The 26,566-nt window shown below is 29.5% G+C and overlaps 1 protein-coding gene across 1 annotated transcript in view; it reads left to right on the plus strand.

The window, feature by feature from the left end:
- Nucleotides 1-26,566, plus strand: part of LOC142323771 (protein kinase C, brain isozyme-like) — an 883,957-nt gene that overhangs the window by 402,001 nt on the left and 455,390 nt on the right. The window contains exon 2 of the mRNA XM_075363963.1: nucleotides 15,762-15,793. Coding sequence (XP_075220078.1) covers nucleotides 15,762-15,793 — 32 coding nt within the window. The remainder of the gene's footprint in view (nucleotides 1-15,761; nucleotides 15,794-26,566) is intronic.

Here is a 26,566-nt window from a genome sequence, read left to right on the forward strand (position 1 = left end):
GTATTTTGTATAAAAAGAAAAAAAGGTTATATTTTTAAGTTTTTATGAACTTTTCAAGACTAATTTTTTATAGAAACCTTTATTTTTTTGGAATTTTATGTAACGTAAAAAACAACAAATTTTCATTTTAAATAAAAATAAATATATTCTACTCGTATTAAATGCATTATAATACATAAAAAATTGGTGTTGTATTATACATAAAAGTAAGAACAGATTGATAGAAGTACAGAGGGTAAACTCTGTTATATATGTTTAAATTAATATCATAGTATATGAGAATTGTCTGTATATATATATATATATATATACTCATATATAGTCATAACATTTTAACAATCGAAATGACCATCTCATCTTTAAATTTAAGTAATTTTATATAACCCACCGGGTTGGTCTAGTGGTTAATGCGTCTTCCCAAATCAGCTGATTTGGAAGTCGAGAGTTAGAGCGTTCAAGTCTTAGTAAAGCCAGATATTTTTACATGGATTTGAATACTAGATGTTGGATACCGGTGTTCTTTGGTGGTTGGGTTTTAATTAACCACACATCTCACGAATGGTCGAACTGAGAATGTACAAAACTACACTTCATTTACACTCATACATATCATCCTCATTCATCCTTTGAAGAATTATCTAAACAGGAAAAAGAAAAAAGTAATTTTATATAAAATAAATTTTTAATGAAAAACGATATTCACGTAGCTTACTTTACCAATTAAGATTATATCTTAAATATCCTTTATAGATTACCAGTTTTCTCTGGTAATGTTATATTTTCACAATATAATTCAAAAGTTTGTTACTTTCCATTGTTTTTTTTTTTTTTTTTTACGAGAATGTAGAATCAAAACAATTTCCTCTTCTTTTGTAGTTATTATGTGATTTGAAGGACAGAGTCAAAAATTACATTACACTGTAATGTGTTATGTTATAGAAAACTTGATTTCCCTGGTGTATTTTAAGCCTTTTTTTTATCCAACATACCATAAGTGCACCTTGCTTCTGTACTTATTTATCAATCCACCTGTTAGATAGCTCGATTTTTTGTTTACTATCTTTCTATTAAGGGAATATATAGTTTATTTTTTGAAATTATCAGGGTTTTTTATTAAAAAAATTCGTGTTTGCTATTAATCGTGCATATTAATTATTATGCAGTTCATTAAAATTATATCATGTATAAATTTATTTATCTAATAAGTACCTTAATGAATTTAGACATAATATTTATTCCGTTATCCCTTTGAGTACATTAATTTTTACTTCCTTGTACGAAGTAAAGGAAGTATTGTGATTGCGAAAAATTTCGGTTTCCAGATTTCAACGGAAATATCCATTTTAACCATCCCTAAATCCATTTTGACTAGTTTCGGCATGACATCTGTACGTACGTATGTATGTATATATGTATGTACGTATGTATCTCGAATAACACAAAAACGATTAGCCGTAGGATGTTGAAATTTTGGATTTAAGACTGTTGTAACATCTAGTTGTGCACCTCCTCTTTTCATTGCAATCGACTGAATCAAAGGTGTTCAATAAAGCCCAAAATCCAAAAACATTTGGATTTTGGAGTTTTTCTTAACTGCAGTAATAAGCCCTCATTGAGAGCTTTTCAACGATATATTATACGTGTATTTATTTTTATCGGTTCCAGAGTTTTAGTCAAATAGAACTTTAATTAATGATATTTTGATCTTACAAGGGGAAGGTACATCAACGGTTCAAATCCTACTTCTCCTTTTTTTAACCTTTTTTTTTAATTTAAATATTTTAATTTATTAGTAATTATTAACCTCTCTTTGTGAAAAAATTTTTACGATGAATAATAATTCAATAATTACAACAAAAAAATGAAAAAATATCAGAAGTTATTAATGAAATAAAATTTCATGTACTTTTCATTTAAAAAAAATGTGTATATATAATTTAATAAGCGTACAAGAAAGTTACGTGGTGTCCACATCAGATTTTTTTTATGGCTTTGGTAAATTTAAAGCATCTGAAATGCGTAGGATTAAATATCACATGCTTTTTGAAAGCTTTGGCATGACGATTCAGCAGTATGTTTGACTTAGTTATGAAGGCAACAAGATAGGTATCCCTCCTCATTTTTCTTAGTAAGCCTAGCACGGGTTGTTGATTGTATCTGAGAATGACAATAGCACTTTTAGATGTGGCGAATATTTTTTATGTTAGATCTCCTACAACAGTAAATAATACATACAGCATCTAATATAAATTCAGATACTTATGAAATCTTATTTTATTGTTACTCGTATTATTGTGCAACAGTTTTCTTCCAATTATTTTATGGTTCTCTGTTGTATAAAGACTGCAAAATAAAGTATTGTAAATTTCCTTTTTCTTGTTTACAGATTTTACGGATTCTCTCTCCTCAGCTAAAAATTTTATGAATTTACGTTTAGGATTCTTGATTATTTAACAATTTTTTTTATCTAGACTTTAATCTCAAGCGTAATCAGTAAACGGTTCTTCTATTAGTATTTTTTTATTGATGATTTAAAGAACATTTAAATTGGGATCAAACTTACACATACACATAATATATGCGTCATTTGATTAGGGGAAGAGTAAGTAAATTATAGATTAATAATTATTAAATAAATTATTTGTAAAGATTTCAATTATTGAAGACAAACTGTGGAAACTAACTTGCTGCTTTGTAAAGTTGCAATTGGATATATTTTTGAAATATCTAGTATATGCTACTTCTTTATTTTAGTTAGGGTTTGATTCCATCCATCTTTTTATCAGTTATTACTTTCTAATCTGCTTATATTAAAAATAAAAAACCGTGCCGATTATGAGCAAAAATTTAAATTGTTACTTTACTATGTATGGTGGTTAGCGGCCCTGTGTAGGTTTGATGAATTAAATGTACGGCGTAAAATTTATATTTTACATACCTTTGTTTACTGTATAATTTATAAACAACTTTAGCAGAGATATTAAATAACAATAATCGTGATTAGAATGTGTAATACAATGTTTTATTTTTTTTGTAAATTATACGTCGTATTTTTCAGAAATCTATTATTACTTTGTAAAGAAGCAAGATAGCAACCGCTACTTTTTATAATTTTGTTTTTAATTAATGAGAACTTCAAAATAAAAGATGATACAATAATTTGATAGGGATTGTACATTTAAGATTTTTGAGAGAGGAATGCAAATTGACTCTGAAGAACCATACAACGTGGGATGAAAGGAAAAAAATTCTATTCTATTCAAATAAAATATGTTTGCTTTTGACATAGGCCGAAATTTAAAACATGTTATAATCAAGTGAAAAATTAAACTGTTTAATTGCCAGTGGTTTATTAATAAACTCCATAATAACGTACTTTTATGTCTTTGTGACCTCACATCAAACACAAATTTTGTATATCGGAGACAGGTAAACCCGATTTGTTAAAAAGTTCTTTCTTATATGTAAGAAAATGCTGAAAATCTCAGTTTTCTAACTGTATTGGTCAATCTTTTTTTTTTTTAACTATTTGAGAGTTTTTGGGAAATATTATAATTAATAATAATTATAATAATATATTTTTATTATAAAAAAAAAATATAATTTTACACAATGGTTTTACAAAATATTTTTAGTTATTTTTTCACAGTAAGTAAATAAAGCAAGCGTATGACTCAATATCTACCAAATATTTTTTTATTTAAAACTTATTACTCAACAATTTATTTATCAGTTATTGTTCCCTGAATCAAAATGAAACATATATTATGGGTGTACGTACGTATTTACCTACGTAAGTTTCAATATAAAACTTACTTTTATATTGATTTCAACGTTCTTTAACAATTTTGTGTAATTTACATAATTTTTTATGATTAAAAAATCTTTTATTATTTTTTATGAATATCTCCTTTGAATATTTTCTTAAATATTTCCGATTTTTCAGAAAGAATTTCTTCTTTATTTTTCCGGATCACCAACTTTAGGGGTTCGTTAGACCTATTACTTCTTATATATTCTGGTTTCTATTTTTTGCTAATAAGTTTACATTTTTTCGGGCATGACTTTCTTTTGTACTTCTATTTTAGTGTGTTATCCACGTTTTGATTTTGATTTCTCCTGGTATCTTTGGTATTCATTTATAAAATATTTTCGTTTTTTTTCTGTCTTTAATGTTTTCTACTGTTATGCTTAGTTCTGCTAGATCTTCTTAAACCAGTTTGAACCATTTACTCTTTGTTTTTCTAAATTTGAGGCATTAAAAAATGTATTTTATGATTCTGTTGTTATTTATTCAGGAGAGATGACTGTAGAAGCTAATTCTTTCTTTTTTTTCATTGTGTAAAGTCGTTCTACCGGGTGACTCATAAGTTACAACGGGGTTTAAATATCTTAACTTTTTTAATAGGTTTATTTTTTTTCAGAAATTGTAGTTACTAGTAGGGAAATTAATGATTGAGAAATTTATAACCCCACAGCACACCAAACTAAATGAATTTCTAAAACTACCATTCAGTAATTGAGACGCAACGTGCAATACCGTCGTCATTTCAGAGTAAGAAACGTCCTTCAGAAACCGTGATTCGTTACCTGATTCAACGTTTGATAGCAAGGTACTGTAAGTGATCTTCCACGTGCTCGTAGACCGCATTCAGGCAGGACAGATTCAAACATCATACGTGTTCAAGAAGGTATCAAGGAGGCACCGACATCGTCGACTCGCAGACAGTCCGCTCAACTCGATGTAGCTCGCATCTTATTATAGAGCATTTTTCATATTTTTCCTTATAAAATTCAATCGGTACAGCCACTAACAGGTGCAATAACCTCCAAAGATTAGATTATGGAATCCGATTTAAAATATTGGCTAAGGAAGAACATGAATTTATTCACAGTTTGATCATGCTAGATGGAGCGCATTTTCATCTGAACGGGTTTGTCAACCGGCAGAATTGCAGAATTTGGAGCATTGAAAATCAATGAGCTAATATAAATTGCATTCTGCACGGTTTGGTGTGGCGTTACCTCAGCAGAAATTATTGAACCTTTTTTTTAAGTTGTAGATAATGATGACTGGTTCATTTTGTACGCCCTTTTGTGGAAAATAAACCTGAAATGTGATTTCAGCAAGATACACCATACTTCTTAAGCCACACAATTAGTTTCTAAGAGAAAGTTTTGGGGAGCGATTAATCTGCCTTGATTTAACAACTCCTGATTTCTTCTCTTGGAGGATATCTCAAAAGAAGTGTATGTTAAAAACTCCAGCCTAATCAACAATTGAAAGAACATATTTGTGAAGAAATTAGAGCACTACAACCAGCGACACTTACGGCTGTTCACTTAAGAGCTCATCTTTACGAGGCTAGTAATGAACATAATTTAAATTACATGATTCTCCACAAAAAAATAAAACTAATACAAAGTAAATAAAATAAAACGAATTTCCCTACATTCAGTTCTATGAAAATACCAGAAATAATTGATAAACAAAAAAGTATAGTCTCTTTAAATGCCGTGGTGATTTTTGGGTCTTGTATTGTCTTATCTTGTATTTGTATTTTTTAATAATAAAATTTAAAAAAATGTATTTATTAATCGTATTTTTTTATTTTAGTGGCCTAGTTAGTAAAACCTATCGATCTACACAATTTAAAAATATAATTATGTTCGTAATTAATTATAATAAAAACATCAGTTTTGATGAAGCAGAGATGTCTGAAAGAACCGAACGGAAACAAATAGGAAAAATTGTTTTATAGATTTTTATTAAATTAGTATATTCTTCTCTCATGATGTTTGTTTTTAGTCAGTTTTTATTGTTTTATTTTTTTATCTTGTTTTATTATTTTTTACAAAATTTCAGTACTTTATTTATGTTTTCTGTACTTTCCGTATCGTGTTTTGTATGATTAGTAACCTAATGAGTAAGATTAATGGTAATACTGAAAAGGTATATCTTCTCTTTGGTTTAAATGTACATTAATGTGTTCTTTCGTCGTCTGCTAAATTCACCAACCATTCTTATTTCCTCCACCTTACAATTTTGGCCTACCGTTAGCATATGCAACTCCGTACGGCGAAGGGAGTGCATTGCATCCTCCAACAACTAGGGTCGCATCAGGCGTATTTCTGTTAATCCGAAAGGCACTAGTACCGAAAGGCCTTCAGTGGTCGGACTGAAGGGGAACCGTTCCGGGAGAAAGGCGCAAGTACATTGCTGGTCTTCCAAGGTCAGCCGAAGGAAAACTTTTCAAATTGATCGTAAAGATCGGAACGCAATTAACAAGACCAATATATAACCGAGATTAAACAAACAAATACCCGCCCGATAACAAGAAGCAAGGGACTGTTGTCCAAGTTCTGCGATGAGTAGGGGAATATGCATTCCCCGCTATCAATGCGTTCCGTTCCCTTGTCTGTTTTGAATTTTTTTTAATTTTCATTATTTCTATAATCTTTAAGTGCATTTATTTCTTTAATTTATTTATATATATATATAAATGTTAAGTTCGTTTGTGTACGGCTTCAAAAACTCAAAATGTTCTGCACCGATCAAGCATAGTGCAGAACATTTTGAATTTATTAAATCTATTTTTAATAAATCTGTCTATCTATTTTTAATTTGTACATTTTTAATTTGGAAATGTAAACAAAGGAAAACTAATCTGATCAATGCAAGATGGCCACTGTCAAACACAACGATCAAATTTCTTTGAATTATATTTAACAGCTAAAACATCTGTATTTTATTTTTTTAAAAACACGATAAAAACTAATGTTAGCAAGATATACAACCCGCATCAAAGATTTTTTTCATCTATTTTTAATAAATCTATCTTATCTATTTTTAATTTGTACAGTTTTTTTAATAAATAAGAGGCTAATAAATCAGATGGAAATGTAAACAAAGGAAAACCAATCAGATCAATGCCAGATGGCCGCTGTCAAACACAACGACCAATCACAAAGAGCCCATATGGCCGTTGCCAAAGTAAATAAAATTACAACTGATTAAATAACAAATTTCTTTGAATTATATTTAACAGCTAAAACATCTGTATTTTATTAAAAAAAAAAACAAAAAAAACACCAAAACAAAAAGAAAAGCCACCAAGAAGGATGACTTACTTAACATAAATTAAAACACCCAAATTTCTTATAGCCCAGATAGACTTAAGACTACGCAAACAAAAAAAGTCGAAATAACCAAATACACAGAAAATAATATCCCTACATAATGACCAAAAAATCCTTTGTTAGGTTATTTTTTTACATATATATGACCGAACAGTCGTTTTTTGGCGATTTAGTGTTCTTTGCTATGTAAAAGCAAAGAACAAAATTTACAAATAGTAACACTGAAACCATACAACTAAGTATTCGTTTTTTTTTTTGTTTTTTCTAACCTCCGAAACCACCGTTAGTAAATTTATACTCGAGAATCACGTTGTACACTGAAGCAGCGCAACTTCTACTTACGTTAACAGTTTATTAACATCTGAAATCAACGCCGTTTCAAATACTCAAAATGTTCTGAACCGATTGAGCTCAATTTTTAGCACGATATATAACCCGCATCAAAGATTGTTTTTATCTATTTTTCGCATCAGTCACATACCCGCGACAGCGAGAAAACAGTTTTTTTAACGGTCAGCTGTGTACCAGTGACCGCTCCATTTGCTGGAAGCGAGGGGAACACTCGCCATACTAGCTAACGACAACCGCAGTCACATGTGAAACAATACCTGTTCCCAATTACATTGTTTATTAACAAAAAAAAAAACGTATCCACTTGCATCTGATTCAGATTATTATACAATCTAAATTAAATATTCACTTTACTCGAGGTACTTTTGTGTGATCGTGTTGTGATTGAGCTGCGCCTTTCACCAAGCCCTGAATTTGTTAGAAAACGACCAACAGTGGGATATATGTATTAATGACGCTTGCAACATTGCACATCCAAACCAAATTCGCGCATTATTCGCAATTATATTGACCGCTTGCTTCCCTTCATCTCCCGCAGAGTTATGGGAAAGATATCGATCGCATATGGCTGAGGATATTTTACATAGAGTACGCCTAGAAAATACCAATGTGACCATGGAATTTACAGAAGGCATTTACAACGAAGCATTGATAAATATTGAAGACAAGTGCTTAGCTATTGCAAATAAAGTTCTTAGTCAATTGGGAATGCCAGCACCCACCCGAGCTGCGATTGGTTCATTTGATGTGGATTTATGCCGTGAACAGAATTACAACATTGGTGATCTTCAGTCATATGTCCAATCAAACATTCCCAAATTAACGCGTGAACAGAAAGGCATTTATGATCGCATAATGCAAATGATAAATGACGGAGTTGGGGGGACCTTCTTCTTGGATGCGCCAGGAGGAACTGGGAAAACATTCCTCATTAGATTGATTCTAGCAAAGGTTCGATCAAAAAATGACAATTATCCTGTTGCGGAATATTAATCAGCCAAAACTCTGCAACGGCGCGCGACTTGCAGTTAAGAAATTGATGAATAACGTAGTGGAAGCAACGATTTTAACGGGGCCTTTCAAAGGTGAAGATGTCCTCATTCCTCGAATACCCATAATCCCGACCGATACACCATTTCAATTTAAAAGATTGCAATTCCCAATTCGATTGGCATTTGCAATCACAATCAATAAAGCTCAAGGTCAATCTTTAGAATTGTGTGCTTTAGATTTATTAGATTGCTTCTCACATGGGCAACTGTATGTTGCGTGTTCCCGAGTCGGCAAACTAGATAGCCTTTATATCTACGCAGACAGTGGAAAAACAAAAAAATATTGTATATCCACAAGTATTGCAAAATTAAACTTCTATGAAACGTATGCTTTGTTTTGTTTCTCATTTCTCATCCATGACACCACAATGTGCCACAGCGAAGCGTGACGGGTAGATCTAGTATATATATATACATTTAAAACTGGTGATTCAAAAGAATCAGTGAAGTCCACTGACTTCACAACTTTAAAACCACATAAAAATTATTTAGATTACTTACAAGTTCGGTTGAGGTCTCATTTCATAGCAAAACACTTCAAGTTTGACTCATGTCTTTCACTAGTATCAAATTTAGTCACCAGTACTGTTAAAAATGGATACATTTACTGGTGCGCTGCGTGCTTGCTGTGTGTTTTGGTTTCACAATTTTCAGTCAGCAACTGCAATTCCATGTAGTATTCGTAAAGAGTACTTTAGGGAGCCTCCTGTTAGGCGTAAAATTTATTCTTAGTACCAAACCTTCGTTGAGTCAGGTTGTTTTGGTAAACATACAAAATTACCAGCACACCCACGCGTCCCTGAAGCAGTTGTGGAACACCTAAGAGAAAGCTTTATACATAATCCGAAGAAATCAACTTGACGTGCGTCACGTTAGACTGGCATTCTACAAACGACTCTTTGGTGCGTATTACGTAAACGATTGCACTTCAAGCCATAAAAATTAGCCGTCTGGTTTACCATATTACAAATGATGACAAAGTTGCTCGGCAGCAGCTTTGTATAAAAATGATGGATAGAATTACAGACAATGTAATTTTTAGTGAAGCGTCAACGTTTCACATCAGTGGCAAGGTGAACACCCATAATTGCCAATTATGAGATAGCAAAACCCTCATGGAACTTTGCAGCACATTCGTAATACCCTTAAGATCAGTGTTTTTTGTGCCCTAAGCAAACAAAGATTGTATGGCCCGTTCTTCTTCCCGGAGGCAACCGTAAATGTATCGTTTACTTAGACATGTTTCGAAATTGTCTAATTCCTCAGTTAGACGATAATGACAAAAATGGACGCCATTACCATCAGCAAGACGGGTCACCACTTCACTACCGCCTAGAAGTCAGAAATTTTCTTGATACTCTATTCTTACGTCGGGAGGACAGGCTTTATAAGCCTAGCCTTCCGCGTTCGGCCCATGAAATGGGTTCGATAACGCTGGTTGAACAACGGATTGGAAGCAATTAAATCCGTCTTAAAATACTAAATAATAATAAAGAAAACTTGAAAAAAAAAATTAGACCCGCTAACTAAAAATAAACCTCAAAAACACGCCCGATAGAATCACCCAGCAGCAAGGGACTCTGTCCAGGTTCTGCGATAAAGTAGGGAGTAATAAACTCCCGCCAACTTTGCATTCCATTCCATTCCATTCGCAGGTCGGTGGATCGGTCTTGAAGGTCCAATTGTATGGCCGTCTCTCTCCCTAGATTTGACCCTGCTAGATTTTTTCTTGTGGGGTTCATCAAAGATCGGATTTATCTACCTCCTTTGCTTGCTGATCTTGTTGAACAATGACTTCGAATTAACGCCGCATCTGCAGGGGTAATATTTCCGACTTGCTGGCTATAGTCTCGAATGAAATTGACTTCAGGTGAGATGTATGTCGCATTAAAAGTGAAGGCCATATCGAATAAAAGTGAATATTAGGTGACAAACTTGATGTGTTTTTGTATGAAATGAGACCTTAATCGAATTTGTGAATTAGCTCAATAAATTTTTAAATGCTATTAAAGTTGTGAAGTCATTTTTTAATCACTTTATATAAAGAATTAATGCTATTTTCTTTCAATACTTTCATGAATATTTTCTATTTTTTCTTTATATTCAGTAGGTGTTTTTATTAATCTTTCAGTTGAATTTGCTTCCGTTCTTTTTATTATTCTATTCCATCCGCATTTTGTTTTTACACTTTCTTCTATGTTGAACGATAATTTCAGTAATTGCGTTTGTTCTTTATTTTACATGCAAGTTCATTCCAAGTGCATACGAGTAAGTTAATTTAAACCGGAAACATTATTATAGTACCTTCTATAGAGAAAAAAATCTGGTTGCTTAAGAACTATAGTTTAGATTTTAATCCGACTTCATAATAAGTAGAATATTCTTCATGTTATTTTTTTGTAGATATTGTATTTTTGTACATATGAAAAATGTCGGACTTACCACCGAGTGCAATGGTTTTGGTAATTCTTTTTATATAGTGTAACAAGTAACTTTTGTGAAATGAAAATAAAGAGAGAGTCGTGCAGATAATTCGAAATTCTGTTTTGTTTGTTGCCTATTGCACTGTTACATTATGGCTATTTTTGTTGTACTGTTACATTGTTATAGAGTGAAACCATTCTGATGTTTATATATGTTATTTTCATTCGAAACTTCAAGAAAATTAATACGATTTTTTTTTTTTTTAAATTCCTGTCTTTGCAACATCATTAGCTCGGACTTGAAGTTGCTTATGCTTGTCCTTTAATATTTCTTTTTCTACTCTTACTTTCCTGGCATCATAGTTCTAGAGCTATGCAGCAAGAAGGAAAGTATGGCAATCATTCAAAAAATGGGGGGTGTCTGTTTTTTGCATTTCTTGACGTTTTATGACCCGGGAACCCCAAAAAAAACAAAAAAGAGAGGATAACGTACGTGTGTGTGTAGACTGAATCTTAATAATATTTGACTGGATAAATTGATTTTAATAAAATTTTGTACAGACCCTCATGTAAATGGGGTAATTTGTTGATAAAATCTTTTAAAAATCATGTGCAAGAGACTTTTTGAAGTTAAATTCATCACCAAGTATCTTCTATTTGGCTTTGACTTAAAAAAAATCGTAATGTAAAGTTATTTGAACATAATTTATTGTTTAGTTTATTTTTGTATGACGGTTTTATTTTTAAGCGTATTATGAATTGAAACAAGTTAAAAAAGATTTATAAGTCAAAAATATTTTTTTTGTTTGATTCGGTATTATATATTTTCAATAAAAATATTTTGTTTTTTTAAAAATGATGAATTTAACATTTAATAGCCCAAAAGTAGTTGAATTTTAATTGGTTTTTTATAATATGATTTTTATTAAAATATATAGGAGCCTATGTTTTAGCCCACATCTAGCTAAGCTAGTATACAATGCGGTATTTAGGACCGTGTTCTTTACAGCGTTAAATGTATAATTTTTATTATAATAAATTTTTCAGTCTGACATTTCAGTTTTTATTGAAAGTTAAGACTTTGTATTACATACATTAGATATCTTATTTAGGTAATTAAAATCGATATAAAAAAAATTATTTTAAGAAAATAATACTTTTTTAATTATTTTATTTAAGGTCTAACTCTTTGAAGTTATTATTAGCAGATTAAAAGCAACAGTAATTTTAGATGTTTTCAATGTTTGATATTTTAATTTGGTTTTTGTACTCCTAAAAAGATATTCTAATATTTAAATTTTGTTATTACTTTTTTAATTGTAAAACAAGTTTGTATAAAAACTTGTAATCAGTTTCTATGTTGAATTTTTTTTCCATTCATGTTTGTAAGAAAATTAAAAAGTTCATACTTACTCTTTTACTACCTTGTTTAGAGATTTTTAAAGGGAAACCTTAGATTTTTCTTTATTTTATTAGTTAAGTTTCACTTTTAGAGCCAAATTTTAACTTCTACTTTAGTTTTAGCGAGGAATATACTATGAAATCTACCACCACGGTTTACTTTTTTATTATTTATTCAAATAAGAAAACTCGAGACGCGTTTTTTGGGTCTGAAGTATCGAATTTAATTTCCTTATCGGTTTTATAATCTTTGTTCGGCATTGCAAATCATTTTGTTACTTTTTTCTCCTTCCTTCCACATTTTTTTTTCTGAAGATAATCTCTTTCTAGGATGCCAACCAACATGTTTTCCGCTTCTTTATATTCTCGTAAAATATTGGCAACAGAAATAGTACCCGCACAAATTTATAATCTGAATGCTTAAATAAATCTGGGAAAAATGGAAATAAATTCTCCGAAGGTAGTTCTGTTAATTATAGAAATATATTTAAGTTGATATAACCCAAGATACATTGCTAGTTCCTTTTTAATTTTTTTTTTTAAGTATAATAATTTAAATTCGTTTATAGTCACTTTATTGTCTTAAATCTGACCCTAAACTGCCATCACCAATAGTGAAAAATTCTGTTAATTTATTATACTTTCGATTCATTTTCTGTACAGTGAAACATCTGCTATGATAGAAATTTTAACTGTTCTCAGACGATATTCTTTGTGTACGAGCTACTGGTTCTGTTCTTGAGATAGTATTCTCCACGTTAATTTTACCAATATAAAATATATTCATCCCAAGAAAAGGAGATAACGTATAAGAAAAGTTATCATACAATATTTTTAAAAAATATATAAGATGCGATAAAACCGTGAAAAATGAAAGCATTTTAATTAATTTAGTAATTAACAATATGTTAATGTAAAACAATAGCATAACAGATGTTTTTTATAGCCAGATCAATATATATTAAACAATTATTATCAGTGAGAGGGCCAGCGGAGGATTTTTTTCTGTTACGTTGAAGGACGGGCTGATTGGTAAAATGCAACGTAATGAAATACGTTTCATTGCCGACAGCTACATCATTAAATAGAATAGCAGTTGGGTATAAATAACCCAGGGTTTGAGTTTTTTTTTTTATGAACAATCAATATGTGTGGAATTGTTTTATTTGTTAAAAGTATATTGCTTATAGGTAAACTGGAGTGAAATTGAGAAAATTTTTTTATAGATGAGCAAGTTGATATAACGAAACGGTAGAAAAAATAAAAGGAAAGAAAAAAAATCATTCTGATTCTATTCCATATTTAATGAATGCATCCTTTGATGTAGCCTTTATTTATTTTATTTATAATTATTGAACTTTAATCAATAATATCAATATATTTAAATTTTTCGTTGTTATTATAGATAACAGAATATTGTTATCGGTTATAAGATGACCCATCACAATTTTTTGTAATTCTCGATACTACAAAATTATTTAAATCTTGCTTAATAAAATTCTGTATGAATCCACATCTTGGCTTTATGTACTTTTTTTACCCACTAGAATGGTTTATTTAAAATTAATACGTTTTACATAATACTGTTCATATTAGAGGATTTAATTATATTTAGTATTTTAAAAACGTGAAGAAGTAATTAGATGGACTATATTTCGAAGATTCTGGAGTATTATGATCATTTTATTCAGTCGTTTTTTTTTTTTTTTACTTTCTCGATAGTTACAAGCATGATATATTACAACTGCATACTACAAAAATAGTGAAACATTGTAATCGTGTGAAAAGTCATGCATATTGTTTTGGTTTTTTGGACTCAGAAATCAAAACGTTAAGAAATGCAAAGCAAAGGAGTGAGGGGTTTATTATATTTGTTGCTACGTATGTAAATGTTGTTGATATCTGTAAGGATTAATTACTCGGGGTTTATGAAACAAAGATTTTTCAATTTGACATTGTAAAATTTGTATATGGGACATTGAGAATGTTTAAATTTTTGAGTCGGGTTTCAATGAGTTAGGGATCTAAAGCAGGATGAATGATCTAATCTTAATAAGACCAGTGGAGATGAACTTAATAAAAAGTTTATTCTTACACGTTTTGAATTTTTTTGAAAATATAACATTTTTTTCTATTTTTTTTTCTGAAATTGAATTTATGATTTAAAAAAATAATTGCCTTATTCGAAATTTTCAGTTTCTTCAAAGTTTTTTTGTCTTTATTCAGACTTTTGATACCCATGTTTTATATTTTTAAGATATTTTGGTATTAGATTTTGTAATTTAGATCTCAAAAATAAGTAGTTAAATGGAATTAAATCTGCAGATCGAATACTTCTGTTTCAAGGCCTAGAAATCTAAAATGTTTATCTCCTCGCATACGATTGTATTTACATTTAAAACAAATTGTTTTCTATTAGAGGTGAGCTGATGAAGGTGATAGAGTTGTTTGAGGTCCGTACGCTGTGTTTTCGAACTTGTTTCAACAGTAACGGGTTAGTAATTCCTATATTATGCCGTGTTGTATGTTGTGTAACATGATCAAAGCTGTTTGTTAAGTAAATGATTATTTAATCACATACTGTTTATTTTAATGTTTGCAGGAATTAAATGAATTTTGGAATAGTTTGTAGTGAGATAGGCATGTTAGATGTTAGTCAATCAATAGTTTTGTTTAATATTATAGGTCTGTATTCGTTTCACTTTTTGATTCCTATGGAACATTTTGTTAAAACGAAATAATTATTCAAAAAGAATAAGTTAAGATCGGTTGAATATACAAAGCAAATATTAAAAATTATTCGTATTTACAAAATATTAATCTACATTTTCTATCAGATAATATTAGTAACTGTTTATTTATTAACCCAAAATCTTCGTAAAAATGTAAAGTCAAAACGTGTAGGATAGAAATAGAAATATTTCTAGGTAAATGTAAACACCAGGAAAGTCCAACATCGGCCTCTCCGACTTTTATTTGCATCGGTAAACGTAATCGCATAAAGACCATTAAACAAATTCGTTTAGCAATCTATCTGTAAAAAATTGAGTTTTATAAAGTCTTTAACATTTTAATATTTCGAAAATCATTTTTTTAATGATTTCATTTTTCTAAATGAGATAAATTCAGAGCGGACGTAATTTTTATGCTTAATCAAATAAGGATAGAAGATAAAATTTGTTGAAATATAGTAGTTACGAGTTAAGCATGTATTTCTGTATTGGAAGTTTTTAAAAATTACTTTATATTAGTTGTTAAAAGAGTTATATTTAAATAATGATTACCATTTCAATTTTTTTATTATTGTTTAAAAATTGTTTTTATTTTTAATATTTGTTTATTTTATATTCTATAAGGTTGTTTGTTTATAATAATTGTATTTTATTTGTTGCAGGGGTTTTGGAAAACAGGGTTTTCAGTGTCAAGGTAAATATATTGCTTTTTTTAAATTATTTATTTAACGAATTTGATTTTAGATTTCTTGTATTCTAATTTTTAGTTTCAAGTAGGTAGGATTTCGTATTTTTTTAATAAATCTCTATTTTGAGAAATTTCAGATTTTTTTTATGAATCATAAGTTGACGCAGTTCACACACATTACCTAACTTCACCTAATAATCTGATTAAACCTTACCTGGTTAAATCTGAGGAATTTTGTAATTCCTCTGTTCCGAGAAATTGAGAAAAAAAAACAATTTTTTTTTATTGCAAACTTAGAAAAATTTTTACTATCTAAAATTAAAAAAAAAAAAATAAATTATAAAAAGAAATATGGATAATGAAACGTATTCAACTAAGTAAAAATAAACGTACATAATTTGTTTCATTCATTTCCATATGGTGCGAACAATGTAATTCCTGGTAGTATTTTTTTTTTTTTCGTATAAATATCAACTTTTTTACCATAGTTGTACATTTAATTTTTATTATTATTGAGTGGTAAAAATAGAGATTTACTTTTAAAATTACATCTATAAAATGATAACAGCATTATTGTTAATAAAATATTTATTCTTTTAACCAAGAATAATTTATATTTATTTTAATTAATTTTTCAATTAGACGAAACTAAAAACAAATAAAACATTAATTTTATAACAAACAAACCGAGATAAAAATAAGTGGAATAAAATAAATTCAATTTAAATGAAATTTATTTTACAGGGTAAAATAAATTCCATTATAAATAAATAACTAAAAGAAAATAAATGGAATCTTTATAAATAAACTGAAAATCACATGTAGTATTTCTTGATGGTTGGTCCGGTCTGAATTATCTTTTACCACTAACTATTTTTATTGAATTTTAAGGATGTTTTTGGGCTTAAATTTATTCAGATTACTTCACGATTGCATAATTACAGTTAAACAGAGTTATATTTTTCAAACAGTAATGATTTTAGTCGTTGATATAATTACATTGTTAGGGATATTAATATACTGTTTTATTCTGAAAACGAAATTTATAAAATAAATTCATTTTGTTTTGTATTTATTAAAATTTATTCAACAGTTCTCACGATATCGGCCATTTAATTAAAAATTTTGTTTAACACATTTTTTCAGATGTAGGTGTTTTAGTAATGTTTTGTTAACCATTATCTCGATTAGTGTGTGTTTTTTTTATTTTCAGACTGAACTTATTTTAACCAGTAGACAACTATTTCTACGATTTATATCCTAATTATCTATGACGTTTTGAAATGTTTACAAGTGAACAGCTTCCTATTTAGGTAAAATTTAGCATTTACTCATACAGGATGAATTTATAAAAAAAAAATCAAACTAGCCTTTCTGAAGGAATACCGGGTAATTAAGCTTGTATCTAAACGATGAATACTTAGAATTTATATGTTGTTTATTTTAATCTATAATTTACATAACTCATTTTCATTATACATAAATAATTTACTTCAATTAACTTTTTGAAAGTTTCGAAGTGCAAACTCTTTAATTAGGTATATGTAAATGGTGAAACTTGTTCAAATCTATCCTAAGTAAGTTGATTTGTTTCTCCTCTATTCCCAGTCACCACTTTCCTATCTTCAGCACCTACCACTTTTCTTGGTGTCAATTTCAATTAAATTTTAGTTAATTAGTCAACGGAAATTTGCATACACATATATTTGATGAGGTTCATTTCAGATCTTAGCGTTTACTTAAAACAGTTATAGTACTATAGTTTCATTTGTCTTTTATCATTTAATGCAGTATATATTATAAATAATATATGAAGCTCTCTTAAAACATTTAATATCGTTAACGTTTATTAGACTGCAATTGAAATTTGTCTTTCATACGTCACCAATTTAACAAATGTTTTTAATACTGAATATATCAACCACATTCTACTACAGGAATTCATATTAGGTGTCCACATCGACGTAGATCCTGAGTGAAACCTTTGATGATTAATTCCATCTTTGACTACATTACTTTGTTCTTGGTGAAACCTTATTGAATAATTTTAGGATTGATTCGAGCGGGATTGGTAAGAGATAGCTGGTAATATTGGGGGAAAACAGTACTATTTCTTGTTTCCAGGCTCACGTCGATATGTAAGTAACAAAAGACAGCCTTTTTTTTCTGTTTTAGCCTCCAGGAATTACAGTTCAGGTATTACTTCAGAGGATGATATGTATGAGTGTAAATGAAGTGTAGTCTTGTAGAGTCTCAGTTCGACCATTCCTGAGATATGCGGTTAATTGAAACCCAACCACCAAAGAACACCGGTATCTACGAACTAGTATTCAAATCCGTATAAAAGTAACTGCCTTTACTAGGTCTTGAGCGCTGGAACTCTCGCGTTCCAAATCAGCTGATTTGGGAAGACACGTTCACCACTAGACCAACCCGGTGGGTTAACAGAAGACATTCTGTGATATATTAAGTTTAACGCCCATAAAAATTTTCTTTACGATTTATTAAAGTGAAATACGTAATTCCCAAATAAAAAAATAACATATTTTTCCTAATTATGGCTTTTCTTTTTTTTAAAAGAAAAAATCGTTTTCTGTTTGTTTATTTAAAATTATGAATAAGTAGAAGTACGTCATTTTGATATAATGATAGGTAAGATTTTTTTCAAACATTGGTGATTAGTAAAAACCCATTTTGTATGAACCAAACACAAGTTGTGTATAGTACATTAGTAAATACAAAAATACAATAAAATTAGATAAACCGGACGATTGTTATGGTGTCTGCTGATTATCCAGTGGTCTGTAAGACCCGTTTTATTATTAGTCTACCCGATAAGGTCTAATTTTTCTTTTTATAACTAAAATGAGGAAATAGGTGAAAATAAAGTGAAAATTTTCTTTTCCAGTGCCATAAATGTTAGTTGAAAATTTTAAAAACGATTTTGTTATAAAAATATATTAATAAAAAAAAAATTGTCTTAAATTATCACGTTTAATAAACATATTAATTTAAATATTTTATGTTTATTACATATATATCAGCTTTAAGAGTAAAATAAATAAATTCTGATAAGCAACAAGTTGGATGTTAGCGCAATATAAGTTTTTTAGCTAGGATGTACGTATACTTCAACATATGAATGCCGGTGTTTGTATTAAAATGTTGAGTTATAAAACTTTGTAGTACGTCTACTTTTATTTTCCTTTGTTTTTTAATTACTTTACTGTACTGCAGGATACTTGTTAATTTTACTTTGTTACTATAACTTGTTTGTGTATTTAAACTTTAAATTTTTTCATAAAATTTAATCTAAGATTTTTTTTGTCTTTTAACATTACTCTCCGCTTTTAAGTTTACTTAGTAAATAATTATAAAATATTTTAAAATAATTTTTTCGTCAAATCAAACGAGTCGATTAATAACCACTGGATTGTTCTAATCTAATATGAAATTTTATGTTTAATCTGTTGTCTTTATTTTTCAGTATAATGTTCTGAATTTTCTGTCATTATGTTTTAGTTCTACATTTTTTTATTTATAAATTGAAATATAAAATATTTGGTTTATAAAACCGATCATCAACCAGTATACTACGGTTTGTTGCAATCAGATCGGTAACGAACATTTGTTCAGATTTTTTGACAAGCTTTAGTTGTTCTGAGTGTAATATTTAATTACTATTAATATTTATTTTGTGTCAAATTCTTCTATAAGGACTTCTAAACGAAGTAATAATATTATTTCATATATCGGGAAATGTTGTTTCAGATACGTATCAAAGTAAAGAAAAACTTCAATGATGACTGATAGAGTCATCTTTATGTTTTCTTATGATTTGCTTATTTACAGGATGACAGGTAATCTGAATATCTAGTGCGTGTTCAATATTTTTGAAATAAGCAATTCGGAAAACTGGTTACAAAAACATTACATCGGGTTTCTTTATTACACTGACAAGATCACGTAGATGGAGAGATTTCTCCCCATCTATCAATTTTTTTATTATCTTGTTTCCCTAACCCCCTGGGCTGTATTCACCGTGAAGCATAAGCACAGTCCAGGGAGTTACCCACTCTAACGGATCGTTTCAGTGCCTACCTCTAACCACTAGGGCAAGGTATCCAGGACCGACTATGTCGTTCCTTAAGCCCACTCTAGGGGCCGGGACTCGGTCTTGATTGATGCCTTGCCTCCAATGTGAGTATCCCACAAAGGGGGCCCACACTGGGTCTCGGTCTTTTAACAGTTACCTGCCTCTAACCGGATTCCCCGAGGGGGCCCCAGCCGAGCCTCGGTCTTAACAGCTCGAGGGCGATAGAGTCCTCGTGTCTCATCGTCGCCGTCCATCCCGGCAAGCCAGGACGAACGACGACTCCAAAGGAGGCTGTCCATCACCCCCTCGCTCCCTCGTTATCCCTGTCTGTGTGCTGTTGTATCGTTGTTGTATATTTTGACACAGCCCTGCATTTGTCTCCAGATAACATTGTTGGTACAATCGTCATTATCATTAATTTACCAAAGCGTAACTGATCGGCTTTATATCTGTTTTTGTTTTAATTATATTTAGTTTTTTTTTTTTTTAATTATTGTAGAATAGTGAGTTGCCATCCAAATAGAAACTTGATCAGCATTAAATTATTGTGAAAGTTATAATTTTCTTTTCTTTCTCATGTATCGATGTAAGTTTAATATTAAACTTATTCTGAAAAAAATGTTTATCCATTTTTTATACCCTGATAATTTTTTCTAATAAATCCTTTCTGAAGTATTTTCCTTTTTAGAAATTTCTGTGTGGCTGCACCGTATCAAAATTGTCTTCAATCGTACAAAGTCGTAACGATTTTTTTTTATTAGTAGATCTTTCCTTTTTTTCAGGAATTTTGATTGTGACAAAAAATCTGTTTCATTTTCCCTTCACATTTTATGGAATTTTTATTGGAGATTATTAATACTTTTACTGCTGCTAAATTTCCAGTTAGTACTGTCTTTTGTAAAATATTAAGTATTTCGGTTTTGATGTATGAAAAATATTTTCATGAGTGTTTCATCTCGTCGTACAACGATGGAGTAAACGAACTACGATTAAAGATGAGCTAAATAAAATTCGGTTTAACGATCAGGTTAATATATTGTAACTTAATTTGTATAAATGAAAATGATAGTATTTTTTACTACTTGTAATAAATATGTGTCTTTGTCTACGAATTATTTTTAAAAAATAATAATTTTGACATTAGTTTATATCCGTTTTGAGTCTTAAATAAATCTCTTACTATTGTGCGATCAGATATTTTTGTACCATTAGAATAGACAACAGGTACCGATGTGTTATGTGTCAACGGCAACTTCGTTGATATCATCATATAATATTATTTTTTAAATATGGTTTCTACTTGACTTTTTAAAAACATACATGTATGACGTAATATTTTATATATATATTCAACACAAAAATGAGTCAGCAGCAATGAAATTAAATAAGAATATGATTGACTGGGTGGTCTAAGTCGAGCTGTTAGGCAAGGATGCTGCCCCTCACCTATACTGTTCAACATTTATGCTGAAGATACAGATTAAAGAATATTTAGAAGAAGAAATAAGTATAGGAGGAAGAAGAATAAGGTAACTAAGTTTTGCGGATGAAATGAGAATTCTAGCTGATGACATATACACTCTTCAAAGACTAACAGCTGCGGAGGAAGGAATGAAAATAAATGTAGGAAAAACTTAGGTTATGGAAGTAAGCAAAAGGAGGTAAGGAAGTGAAAGAAGAATAGAAAAAGTAAAATATTATTGATATTTTGGTTGTATTGTGTCAGAGGACTGGAAAAACGCAATGGATATAAAAGAGGATAGCGTATTACTATGTAGTAAAAGTCTAGACTTGCAGGTATGTAAGAGGTTAACCAAATACTTTGTATGAACTGTTTTCTTATGTGAAAGTGAAGCACGGTCAATGAGAAACAGGAGAGAGACTGCATTCACTCTTGTGAGATGTTGGTATGTAGAAGAATGGAGAAAGGATTTGCACAAAAAGAGTCAGTAGAATAATAAAGAAAGCGTGGAGAAAGAAAAATGAGGTTAACAGATGAGTTGAAGATTGAAAAGTAAAATCAGCTGTCGGAGAAGGCTTAGAACAAAAATGGATGAAAACAGCGATGGCGTAAGGAACCTGCTGCGAAACAGAACACCAGTTGATAATTGACGATTCAACACAACACTTATATGTATTTTTTATTGTTTAACAAATATTTTCATAAAATATATGCGCAAAATACTTGAATAAACTGATATAATGTATTGTTATTATAGATTATGTAAATTGACATTAAAAAGATATATATTTCTAAAACTACTTTCATCTGGTATCATCAATTCTAACTTCAATAAACCTAACTTGCGCTTCTATAGTTTTGCTCAGGTACTTTATAACAGTTTGTTGTTTGCTTTGTTTTGCTTTAACTAGTAAATTTTAACCATCACGTTAATATTATCTGACTAACAGCTTATAAGATACTGTAGCTGTTGGTCAACTTCAAACTAATTTATGGCTTGAAGTTGTTGTTGATATATGTATTCTATTTGTAACTTTCTGTTTTGATGTTTACAATGATGTTTCTGGAGGACGGGGTGGTGGGGATAAATATCCTGTCTTGTTTTAGAGTGTACAGCCATTATGTACAAGTACTGTTTTGTAGGCCAACGTAAAATTATTTGAAATTATATCTCCAGTTCCACTTTTAGTTATTGCCGGTTTTAAATGACTATTGAATTAAAAAAAATCTTATTCATTAAGAATTGTCATCGAGCGTTTAAACTTCGCAATGAATTGGCTGTCTTTTAAGTTAGCTGTTTGGTTTTAACTTAGCTGATAGTCGAGATTAAGGGTTGATATCGGAGATATAGATGTGATTAACGTGATATACAAATTTAACACAATAGATAATATTCTACGTAAATATTTATAATTGGTATTGATTGTAGTCGGGGGGGATTTAATAGGAGTACGAGATGTACTCCTGTATAGATGTACGAGATGTAATAAACATCATTTTCTCACCATCCTATAATAATATATTCTTTTCTTTATTATTGGTTAGAGCGTTAAAATATCTCTTAGTTATCTCTTATAGATATATGCACTATTCTGAAATAGAAAATTAAATTAGAATAAAAACTGTTCTGAAGTTTTCTACTTTCTTACTAGTAATTTACGCAAGTCCCAGGATAGAACTACAGGCAAAAGAATCCGAAATAAAATTATCTTCTTAACAAAGATGAGGTGAATTTAATATTTTCATACCCTTATTCCGTATCCAATGGGGAAATTTAGTCAAAAGCTACAGACCACAACCAGGAAGAAGGAGTCAAAAATAAGGGAAATATAGTAGTAGTAAGAAAAAGACAATTTACCCACAGAAGAACTTAAAAAAACAGTCCTGCCAACGGAGTCTTTTAAGGTCCTCTTTTGGCAGCAAGCATCCATATCGCTGATTATGATAAATATAAAGATTGATATTACTATGATTAAAATTTCTTTTTGGTGAGTTATTAATTTAAATTCATTTATTAGTTTTTTTTCTATTATTTTTATTATTATATTTATTCGAGATTTTTTGGTTCAGTATCATTTTGGTAAAATTATTGTTGTTATTATTATAATTATTCAGTTTCTTTGTAAAAGTTTAGTTATTGGATCAAATGTTGAGAATAGTCTAGTTATCATTTTCAGCTAATATAAAATTTTATTTTTTTTATTTGTATTTAGGTTAGTTATAAAGAATAATTTTTTTATGTTAGGTTCGGGTGTTCTTACTAAAAATGGGTACTGAAGTTTTCTCCTCTAGGTAATACAAAACCATCTGTAAAAACTCTTCCCCCCTCCAAGAATTATTTTGCATATTTTAGACCCAACTAAATGTTCACCCAGATTTAGACTGGAAGATGAAAAGAGAACACGTTTGATAATTTGGATGTTAATTAAAGATTCAGTTAGCTAAAGAAGCGTTTTACAAAGGATCTATCGTGTAGAGTACACGAGTAAACAACAGTAAAATGTATGATACGAATGTGACACGGAACGAGACTGTGATTTTGAGCATTAATGAAAGAGGATTGAAAAAATTGAGATGAAATCACGAAGCACTATAAAATAATTTTAGGAGAAAATGTGAAGTTAGTAAGAGAACTGTAAAAAAAGGAAGTTTTTTAATAAAGATTATTTAAACATGAAAAAAGAATTTTATAGTGGACTGCATGCGAGTGATTACATTGTGTTGGATAATCTGAACGAAAATTAAAAAATAGAATTGGAAAAATGACATGGAATATGGAAAAGTAACAGAGCTACAGAGAAACATAGAGCATTATCGAGGGGAAATTTATTTAAATTTTATTAATTACATAGTTAATATTGATTTTATTATTTAAACTTGACCCAGTTATATTGTAAATTAGAAGAATCAAATTTTATGGATTTTATTAAATGTAATTTTCTTAAAGTTCATTCTTTAATATGTCACCTAAACTTCACATAAATCTTCATCTAGACCTTTTGGTATAGAGAAATTTTACGTTTGTCCTTTCTTTTTCATCAGGAATTATGACTTTTAAGTTTGAATTCAATTTGTTTTTTTTGCTCTATCGTGTTTATTGTGTGTGCGCGCGCGCGCGCGCGCGTGGGTGTAGGCCTTTTTTGTGGTCATTTAACTTCCCCTTAGGTATTGCTTTTTTACTTAATTTTTAATTAATTTCCTTTTAAAAACTTTAAATATACCAACTGGAGCGCTACAGTTCATTATCAGATTAGTAGCATCCATCCACCTATGTAAAATACTAATATTTAACAACTTTATGCGGTACGTTGGTCTAAATTAATGATAACATTTGAGGTTTTGTTAAAATCTGTATCATCTAATTATAGTCGGTATTTAATTTAATTCGGTTATAGAATACCGTGTAGTCATGTGATTAGACCACAAGCTGTGTCTCGGTTTCATCGAGTAATTACATTCTACGTATAAACAAGATCAAGTATAATCATGTTAATTGATTAAATTTGCATTGTTGATTTGAATACTGCGGTTTCTGATGATTTTAATTGTATGGATACAGATTTAGGTAAAGGAATAGTTTAACTTAAAAACGCAGCTGACATATCCATTTGTTTCTCTACCTTTATGAATCGAGGTCATAAAGTTTATTCTGTATATATTACATTTATGATAATATAATTTCTGCTGTATGTTTCTGTTGTCTTTTAAAAAAACAATTGTTAACGTCATATTAGTAAGTTGAGTAAATTTAATATAGTACAAAAAAAATAAGTTGAAGTGGTCATAAAATTAAATAAACAAATTTGGAACTTCCTATATCTTAATTTTAATTTCTCTTATCCTATCCGTATTCAGGTAACAGGAAATTTGATAATTTCTTTTTCAATATATCATATGACAATAATATTGATCCATTTCAAACAAAGCCATTCACCTTGAATAGTTTTGTTGATGAATCAGTATTTATTATTGTTGATGAATCAGTATTTATTATTTCTAGGAAATAATTGATATCTAGGAAATTAAGTTAAAACTTGTATTTTAACTTTTAAAGAGCAAGTATTCCCTAGATATTGAGATACTCTTGCTAGTATTTCAAAAGAAGTCGTAGATATTATTGTTAACCTCCCTACAAATTTAATTAATTAATCCTTCAACAACGAAGTATTTCGTAGCTGCTTTAAGACTGCTGTTGTTATTTCCTTAGTTCCCTCCTTAAGAAAGAGTCGGCACTTAATTTACAAAATTATAGGCCAATTTTGTTACTGTCTGTATTTTCTAAAATATTTGAAAAAGATTATAAATAATAGACTTTCTTGAAAATTAATAATATTATTAATATAATATTCTTAATAATAATCTTATCTTAATAATAAAGTTTCAGCATGGTTTTTGGAAAATATTATCTGACAACAGCCATTTTCCAGTTATAGAAAATATTTTAAATTCTGTAGATAACAAAAAAAAATTCCACTTTTAAATTTTTTATGATTTCAGTGAAGCTTTCGATTTACTTTCACATTTTTTACAGAAGAAAAAACTTAGTAGCTTTGGTATAAGAGGTTAAAGCCCTTGTAATTAGTTAAAGTCATACCTTACTTACCGTAAGTAGTTAGAATTTCATCTTTTGTTAAGAATAATGTATATGTAAAATGTAAATCCTCATTTCAAGATAAGAATGCTGAGTTCCTCAGGGTGATGTTCTTGATCCCTCACTTTTTTTTATTGTTTATTATTGATCTGTCTCAAAATCTTTAGCTATTCATTATAGTCCTTTTTGCAGAGAACGCAACTATATCTATGCCTAAAAATAATTATTTAAAAGGAATTAAAACGGGTACAAAGAATTATTCATCAGTTGATGGTTTGTAGCCATATTAACTTTTAACTTTGAATGTAACTGTTGCGTTGTGCTTCTCAGTTAGACGTAGCATTGCTGATTTTGTGGGTAGTATTCCCACAATGATATCGATAGTATTTCGTTTTCCATGAAGTAAAATTTCTGGATGTTTTATTAATTGACTAATTCTTGTTTGATTATCAAATTGAGCTCGTTTGTAACAAAATTAAGCCGTAATTTTTTGTTCTGTTAATTTTTAATATAATGCTGAGCTTGCATTCATTATTAAATATTTATTAAACAATATATTCTCGTATAATTTGTAATATCATATATCTTGTGGCTCCCTCAAAAGTCAGAATGAGTTTAAAAAAAAAAAAA

This window comes from Lycorma delicatula, chromosome 4 (genome assembly GCF_047948215.1).
Source record: "Lycorma delicatula isolate Av1 chromosome 4, ASM4794821v1, whole genome shotgun sequence".
NCBI classification, from domain to species: domain Eukaryota; kingdom Metazoa; phylum Arthropoda; class Insecta; order Hemiptera; family Fulgoridae; genus Lycorma; species Lycorma delicatula.